Source organism: Motacilla alba, chromosome 1 (genome assembly GCF_015832195.1).
Source record: "Motacilla alba alba isolate MOTALB_02 chromosome 1, Motacilla_alba_V1.0_pri, whole genome shotgun sequence".
NCBI lineage: Eukaryota > Metazoa > Chordata > Aves > Passeriformes > Motacillidae > Motacilla > Motacilla alba.
In genome coordinates, this window is record NC_052016.1 from 98,511,252 (window position 1) to 98,520,436 (window position 9,185).

The following is a 9,185-nucleotide window of genomic DNA, read 5'->3' on the forward strand; positions in this document are numbered from 1 at the left end:
CTACACTTCACTATTTGGCTGTATTCTAATGGAAGCTTGTGTCTTTACCAGAATATTGATTACTGTATTAAAGCTTCTCTATTATAAAATTCCACTGTCTTAGTTTAAAAAAAAAATGATCCTCGCAATGATGGAGAAGCACACAGACCTCGGGGTTGCTATTCATGATTCTTTTCAGGGATGGATAAGCAGAAGAGGAGGGAGATGCCGGGAGAACAAGGCGGCGCCGGCGTCCTGCCAGTTCCAGGCGCCGCCGGAGAACGCCGGCTCCGGCGGGGCCGTTGTACCCCGGCGGGACAGCAGAGGGCGCTGCCGCCGGCCCGGCTCCCACGGGGCACCACCGCTCGCGAAATAAAAGAGCTGCTTCTACTTTCTCTCGGTTCGAGCTCAACTACAAAAAAAAACCCAAACAAAACCACACACGGCTTGGCTCTCTGCCACAGAGAAACTGGTTTTGCCTCCTCAGCAGAACTCAAGAGCTGTGCTCACCTTGGGAGTCAACCTGGAAGTCAACAAAAACCTCCCAAGAGCAGAAGCCAAATAAACTGTAATCCGTGTTTATGCAAATAGGGCCAATTTAGAGAGTCTATTTGAGGATGGAAAAATGGGACACTAGAATAAACTGATGCATTCCTGGCTCTAGAGACATGTAGCCTTACCTGAAGGATACTGTCCCATCATGCAACATAAAAACAAGGATCAGTGCAGATAGGCCAAGATACAAAACGGAGAGGAAGTCAGACGTGGAAGAAGGTAACATCACAAACACACTTCAGGTCTTTCCTTTGAAAAATATATCTTTTTCCAGACTGTGAAAACCAACTGTAAGGATTCTTGCTCTCTCGTAACTTTCTCAAGAAAATTAAAAAGTGGAGACAGTGCTGAACATGGTAACTCCATATCCTGCCGAGTCCAGCCATCACAGTCCCCCCCACCACAGAGATGCCGTATCTATCACGGGCTGTATCACTCAGATGTGCTACACTTGGGCCTGTCAAAGTGCAGCTCCAAGGAGGACTTTCAAATCAAAACCACAGAAATCACTAGCAAAATGGAGCAATTACTCCTATTTGCTCACTCTTTAACAATCACTAAAATCCTAACAACTATATAACACAAGAGAAACACACAGGGCAAACGTCAACTATAAATAAATGCACTCCAATGAAATGACTGGGTCTAAAGTATCACTTACAGATTTGTTGTCATCAAAGGCATGCTCTTCTATTTCCTCTTCCAATCTATCAGCTGCCTTTCTGACATCTTCCAGAATTTCATCAAGCATCGACAGGCTTTTGTTTTGGTGCTGCATGTTCTTAAGGGCTTCAACCTGGTGTTTCTCTGCTGCTAGGAGTTCAACATATTCCATTTCTTCCTGTTGAATTTTACAACACACAGATAAAGTGTTGGCAGGCCTTTGAGCAGAAAAAGTATTTGACATAAATATGTGCTTCTTTTCACAGAAAACATTTTATCAGTGGAATTGCAATAGCAATATAGATGTCATGAAGATATTTAAAGATTGCTAATTCTTGTGCCAATTTTCACTGGGTAAGTGCACAAGAAAACAAACCAACCAAACCATAGCCTTTTCTATTACACTAAACAGCAGACCTGCCCCAAGGTTATGATCCAGAAAAATCAAGAAAGGATTTACTTTGAGAAACTCTAGGAAACATTTCAGAGCCAAATAAAGTTCAGAACTTTGTACTTTTGAAGGGAAGCATAATACCTTGAAAGCACAGCTATACTATCTACAACAAACAAACAAATTAGATGTAAAGCACAATGAATCTTAACTTTATAAGCCCTTTTATAAACATAGGAAGAGGTCTGTTTATGGTTTTAAAAAATTACACTAACTGTGGAAACAGGAAGAAAAAAAGAGCTGGGGTAGAGATGAGCAGCCAATCACTCTAGCCAAACTTCCTGTTCATGTTTCCCAAAAAGCACTTTTCCTATCAGAATTAAAACATGTGACTTTTCCCCCTATTTCAGTTTGGGCCTCTTATCAACTTGCAGTGACAACTTCTGAAATTACTAGGTTTCTGAAGTAAAAAGAGAAAATATGCTGATATGGTTTGATATGGTGTGAAAATATTTCAGTAATTTCCCTGATAATGTTATGATGTTTCAGGTTCCAAAAGATAACTAAAAAGCTTAATTTGCTAACAACCGGGTCTAACACCTTTTACATAGTTACCATGACAGTAACCAAACAGAATACTTTGTGTATTGACAGAGAACAACCTGAGGGTTTTGGGGGAAAAAGATTCTTTCTTTTACATGCCTCTATTCTTTTAAAGACTGTTGAAAGAACAGCTATAAGGAGACACACACAAGAGCAGTGCTCCTTCCTTTCAGATTCAGGATGCTGAGAATACCCAGATGAGAGAGACCCTTGTTCTGCCAATATTATTTTAAAAAAAGGAAGAAAACAGGCCAAAAAAATTGCAAGCAATTTATAGGTCTGACTCAATTCCCAGAAAACACAAGCTGCTGTCCCCAGATGCCCTGCCCCTGCCATGCCCAGTTAGAAATCAGAGAACATAGATCTCCCATAGGTTGTGTGTTTTATTTGCCTACCCTCCATAGATATCTTCAACCTGAGCTTATTAAACGGTCCTAAACACCCATGCTTAAATAACTGGAGTGTCTCCTCCTCTACACATTTGCAGATGAACATTTTTCCCCTTAGAACCTGCAAGAACATGCACATAATTCAGTCAAGTCCTTGATGCCAAGAGAAGAATATGTTCAGTACAACCAGTAGCTGAACCCTTTTAAAATCCTGACAGTCGGATGAATGCCTCTGATTGTGAGGAAACCGCAGTATTGGTGTCTGCTGGTGTTTAGAACTATCATAGTTACACCCTTATGGTGAAAGTTACCCAGGTCCCAAAATAACTGGAGCTGGGAAGAATGTAACTATTAATGTGTTTGGCCCAATGTCAACAACTGGTTCTTATGCAACACATAAGTAAGAGACACAGTCATTCTCATACAGCCTCAAGGAAAAACATTTCCTATCTGTTGCTCTCTGCTAGCAGACATAGCTCAAAAGATGTAAGAAACAGCTCCTATATGAGCTGCAGATTCTCTGGTAATTCAGCAACAACTCAGAACACAAGGTGAAATTGATACTGGTTAGATTCTTTCCCCTCAAAAATGGAAGAGGTTTTGGGTGCAAGGAGCCCATCTCAATCCTTTCTGTCAGCCAAGACAAACAGGCTGAACAGAGCTAAAGGCAAACTACATAAAAAATAATGTCTAATCTCAAAGAAGTTAACTTTCCCTGAATAGCAAGGTAGAAAAGCTTTGATAAAATAAGAGTTTAGCTGCAAGTTTCTTCAATTAATGAAGATTCAGGTTTTTGTAGTCTATTAAAGTAGCACCTGTTTCCACCAAGAGACAAATGGGATAGCACTAGACTGGGACAACCACAGGCAATGGTGTCCATAAAAAGCACAAGTTAATTCAAACAACCTGCTACATGCTCAGCAGAAATGCATCACAGTACAAACACTGTTCTGCAACTCAGGCTGGGATTGGAAACACTTGATCACGAGGATAACAAGAAACTCTTAAGCAAAGTAATACAGATAAGGATTGTGTACTTAATAGGAACGCCTGAAAACACATGAGCAAAATGAAGATTAAGACTTTGGGGCAATGCTGATTCAGAATGCAGAGTTGCTGTTGCTCTCTACTATGTTTTCAGAGAAAAAAGCACATGCAGAAGAGGTTGCATTTTTGCAATACTTGCAAGTCATTTTTTTCCACCCGTGTCTGATTAGAAGGCATCCAAGAAATTAGAAGCTAATTAAAAAGTAGGTAAGATTTTGTTGCTTTTTCCTGAACTTCCAAACAGGATCCTGGAGTAAAAGAAGGCAGAAACCATCTTCAGTGCTTCTTTCTTACTTTCCCCTGCCCCACACTGTGAATGATCCCACTACATCTTTTCACAGCAGCAGAATCAGCAAGAAATGCATCAGACATACATACATACCCCAGCACTAATGACTTCCAAGCATTTCTACTCAACAGAAATAAAGGGAAGAGTCCAGCACCCTCTATAGTTATTTGTATTTTCCATTTACTCACTGCTTAAAAACAGATGTTCTATGAGTATACCAACAAAATAATCCTTACAGTAAAATGAAACTGGGACAAAGTTTGACCTAATATGTGTCTTATGAACTAAGAACAAGTACAAAACAAATTTATCCCATGCAATTTTCATGTATTTGGCATGCATTTTTCCATATCTTTTGCTTCCCTTCATACAACAATTACAAGGTTAGGACCACTAATACTCTGTTTAAATAACCACATGCATGGCATAAGAAGGAAGGTGCAAAAGACTGCTCACTCAAGTAAATATTTTGAAAATACAAAAAAAGCCTGCACAATCCACTTCAGCAAAAGTAAACTTTGACAGGGCACACCTCTAAAACACATAATTGCACACAAAGGCCTCCTTCTAGAAGAAGCACCATTCTCAAGTTCAAGGATAAATTACTTCATTATTTTACAGTAACATTACAAAGAATTAGGTAAATGGGAAAGAAGGTTCTGGAATGCCTCACTGCTGCTATTTTACAAACTCTGAGAAAGAAAAAAGGTGGAGAACCAAGAAAAGCTCATGACAATTTCTATGACATTTCTATGCAGCAGAGGCTGCCACTTCATAAAGTATCACTATACAAGTCATATAAAGCAGTTCATTGGAATACATATAGATTCAAATCATTCCCTATTCAAATTTGTTCTAATTCACTCTTCATTTCCACTGCAGAGATTCTCTCCAGTCTGCCAAGTTTACATCCTAATTTCTACTTCCACCAGCCTATCTTGGCATGATTCACTGGACACCTTTACTGTACATAATTTCTTTCCAACTTCACCTGTCAAGGTCTGCACATTTCTCAGCACAAATGCCCTTCAGAGACTCTCACAACTCAAATGCTAAATGCCAATTACATTTTCATTCCTTCTCTTGCTCCCTTGTGCAAGGGCAGCCTCTTCTTTTGGAAGACAGAAAACAAAGAAAATTCTTAATATATTCCTCCAGTGGTTGAGGAGTAGAGAAAGGAAAAGAGCAATTTAAATACCAAATACATTAAATTGCATTTTCTCTCAATGGGAGACTTTTAGTACACAGTCTGAGCACTACCAAGTCCAGAAGACAGTGGCAGATTGTGCTCAACCTAATGGGACATGGAAACTCAAACTTTCCATGAAGTATCTGTGTTCAACTGCTACTCGACTGTGTTTCTTCTTGGCAAAGTTATTTCAGCTGACTCTTTCTTGGAAGCACTGCATTTCAAACCTGCACTTCTTAGGCTAGGAGTGCAAGATTGAGTTCAAAAATCTAGTCACCTCCTGTTTTGCACATCCATTTTACTCATATCTATACAAACATGGAAATGAAAGGCAGCAAGTCATTCTGTTTTAACTGTGGACTTTGATTGAGCAACTCTTATTTAAAATGGAAAAAAACCTTAGTATTTCACCATTTGATGGCACTATTTCCACTCAGCTAATGCCACTGGCTTGGCTAGTGCAACTGTGCTATGTGCATGGATTTACTCTTCTTATTCCTCCCCCTTCAACATTATATTTGCCATAGGTCTTATGATTATGTTTAGCTTTGAGATAAGAACTATTGACTGCTAATAAGTTTTAAGCTCTACACCAGAATTACTTGTAAATTTACTAATGAAAACAAATACGTCATTAAACAGTAAACATTGCAAGTTTTATGTAGATATCTTCTTTTATTAAAACAGACTGAAACTGTGCCATAAAAAAGTTAAAATCACGAGTTGAATATGAACACTCTAGTAACAAACATGGGGAAACCAACCTTAATTGCAGCTTCTCTCAAGGCCTCCAGTCTTTGTCTACTGCTTTCTTTCATATTTACAACATCTTTGTAGTCACCCTGTAGAGCTCTCTGGAGGCCATGGATTGCCTGAAAGACTGAGTTTTCACTTTCATTTAGCTCCTTTTGGAAAATTTCAAAGGTGTGCACCTGAAAAAGTTTCTCTTCATCAGACAGAGAAGCATCCTTCTCAACTGCTCTTATGGCATTTTTTAGTTTGTTGAGAACAACATTCTTTTGGCGAAGAAGACCAGACAGTTTTCTGCAGCTCTCCAACACCCACTGCTTCCTCTGAGTGATAACAGCCCCTTTCCCACGGTGCAGCTTTATTGCATGCTTCACTACATCTTCACGTTCCGCGGGGTTTGCTAAGGGGCCACAAGGCAGCGAAACCAACGTCCACAGGGAAATAAATCCAGTCGCCTTCATCCTTCACTTTTTATTCCTCTTGGGAGAAACTGATAATCCACAGCTGCTCAAAGCTTTCTGCTACATGGTTTCTGCATCTCCAGAATGCACAGCAGGCTGCAAGATAGTACCCATCAGTTATCAAACATGGTAATGTTGGGTCATCAGATCAAACAAACGTAGAAAATAAATCCCAGGCTGCCCCTGCACCACAAGCTTTAACAGAACACATATAGTCTTCTTCACTCAACCTTTATGAAAACAAAGAAACAATCCAAGGTTACTGATAGATTTTTATTTTTCCCTTGACTATTTCCTAGATAACATCTTGTTTTAAAAGCAGTGACTGGAAAGCTTAGTCACTTCACATGGTACTCATCTGCACTTCTTACGTGAAAGAAAAGCTTTTGGAAATATCAGGCCATGATGTCATAGGCTGCATTTCAACCCAGCACTAGAAGTCATTACTCTTAGCTGTCAGTAAATCTCCTATCTCTTCTAAAATCTATCCTTAAAAATTGTATCATAATCATTTGTTATTTATAAAGTCTCAGAAGCATTAACAAATTCAACTATACACATTCAACGTAACATAAAAATAAAAAAACCTAGCTGTATCAAATTACATTATAAATCATAATTGTGGAAGAAAGAACAGCAAAACTTCCTGGACTTCTGAGTGCTACTAGTTCGGATCAAAAACCTCCTTCACCTGAAAGGCTGTGGGGCCTTGAGGTACTTTACTTCAAAACCTATTAGGGATCTTCAAGATTTTAAAGTAAAATACAAAAACACTAAAACAATTAATTCCTAAGTTCATTTCCCAACAACTACTCAAAGATCTATACTTAAACTGCTGTATTTAATTTTAACACCAAGCAGGATAGAATTTAAAAACTAATTTCCTTCCCTCAGAACCTAGAAGGAACTACTGACATTATTGCACAAAATAACAGTTATATTTTTTTTAAAAAATCCAAACAAACATAAAAACCCCCAAAAAACCCTCACAGCACAAAGTTACGCATACCAATATATAAAATTCTGTACTTCTAAAAACACACATCACGCACAACATGCTAACAGACCATCAATACAGCAGGTATGACCCTAAAAATTTAGTTAGCCTTGATCATTGGGCCAGCAGCCTTAATCAGGAACCAAGCACGGACACAGTCACCTGAAAGCAGTCTGCTCAAGAGAGAATCTTGTTTTCCTACAAGGCAGTAGCAGTCACAGTTCCAGATATCCAAGCCAACCATCATCAATACATGGAATGAGCTCTGAGCAACCAGGTCTAGCAGAAGATGTCCCTGCCCATGGCAGAGGGGTTGGAGCCATTGGTCTTAATGGTCCCTTCCAACCCAGGCCATTCTGAGTTTCCATGGGAAGGGAACATGGCAAGCATAGTCATGCACTACCTTCATTTTTTAAATGCCTCCCATCTCTGTTTCAGAGAGAAATGAGAAAATCTCTCTGTGGGTTGGTTTATTTCTTCTTTCAATGCGTGAAATGCAAGCCAAAGTATTTAGCTACTAATAGCTTACTGTGGGCTAGGGTTTAATACCACAAAGAGCTAAAACATTTAAAATTAAGAGTTGAAAGTGCAATCAAAGTAGCAAAAGCATATCACATCAGTATAATGTCAACAAAATAATAAAGCACAAACATTTTGTAACTTCGATAAAGCTGAGGGGCTTACTACTTTTAAGGAATCAGGAAAATAGCAATCCCCACCACCTGGCAAAGTTCTAGAGTGAAATTTAAGGAAATATTTCTTCATACATACAAACTAATGCTCTTCCTGTTTAGTAGGCTTGGGACAGAGATTTTGCTAAATATATATTACAAACTATTTCTGCAAGAAAGAAGGAGAAGAAAACACCCAGTGTATATCCAAGGTGAGTAAAAGACTCTACTGCATGTCTTATGTGGTACATCAAACCACAGAACTAAGTAACTAAATTTTGAGCAGAGATTTACACCAGCAAAGTTCGCTCCCTGTTGCGCTGTGCAAACTTAGCACTGTGGTTCACACATAGGACAGTTTTGTTTCTGTGCTTTTTACGTGGCTAGCAAAAACTGTTTAGAGGAGTGACACCTGGGGCAGTGCTCAAAAGCTCGTAAGGGAATAAAGATCTCACCAAAATAAATGATGGGATGCTGAGCACAAAAAAAAAAAAAAAAAAAAAAAAAAAAAAGGAAACCAAACCAAGGCAAAAAACTAACACTCCTCTCCATTCACCGCCAGTAGGTATCAAATCGGAGGGAGAGTCCTTATTTAAACAGCGTTTGCTTCCTGCTGGATTGCAGCTCATCTTCCCCCTATTTCCTTCCTGAACACGACACCGTAGCACCAGAATTCATCAAGCCGGTAATACCGGACCCTGCCTCCAGACCGCTCTTGCGGGAACGTCTGTGGGTTCGCCTCCGGCCGCCCCTTTCCCAAAGCCAGCTCCCCCCGGGGAGCCGCAGGCCAGCCGAGGCCGTGCCCGCCGGGCACCTCCGCCCCGGTGCGCTCGCACCTGAGCGCCGCGGCAGCTCCCGGCGCCGCTCCCTGCGGCAGGCCGGGCAGACGGCGGGGCAAAGGGGAGAACAGAAGGAGGTAAGTGGAGCGCGGGGGGCGGCCGGCCCGGCTCTCTCTCCCTCATGGCGGCGGAGGGACGGGGGAAAAGAGGCGGCCGCCCCGCCCGGCGCTTCGGCAGCGACGCTCACCTGAGGGACGGAGGAAGGCCCGCAGCGGCGGGGCGGGAAGGGCGGGATCGCAGGGCGGCGAGCACGGGTGTCAGTGGGCGGCGGCCGCGGGCGGAGGGCACCGAGGAGCCCCGTCCTTGCGGCCGCCCCTCGCCCCGCGCCGGTGCTCGAGCGCCGGGGCTGCGCCTCGGAGCGC

The 9,185-nt window shown here is 41.3% G+C and overlaps 1 protein-coding gene across 11 annotated transcripts in view; it reads right to left on the reverse strand.

Moving 5' to 3' along the window:
- TMCO3 (transmembrane and coiled-coil domains 3) overlaps nucleotides 1-9,149 on the reverse strand; it is a 33,146-nt gene extending 23,997 nt beyond the window's left edge. For all 11 annotated transcript variants that reach the window (XR_005259582.1, XR_005259586.1, XR_005259575.1 and 8 more), the window contains exons 1-3: nucleotides 9,011-9,149; nucleotides 5,870-6,412; nucleotides 1,196-1,375 (exon numbers count right to left, since the gene is read on the reverse strand). Coding sequence is in view for 4 of the 11 variants with exons in the window: in XM_038159832.1 (XP_038015760.1) it covers nucleotides 1,196-1,375; nucleotides 5,870-6,316 (627 nt within the window). In the remaining 7 variants the exon portion in view is untranslated. The remainder of the gene's footprint in view (nucleotides 1-1,195; nucleotides 1,376-5,869; nucleotides 6,413-9,010) is intronic.
- Nucleotides 9,150-9,185: the final 36 nt, after the last annotated feature.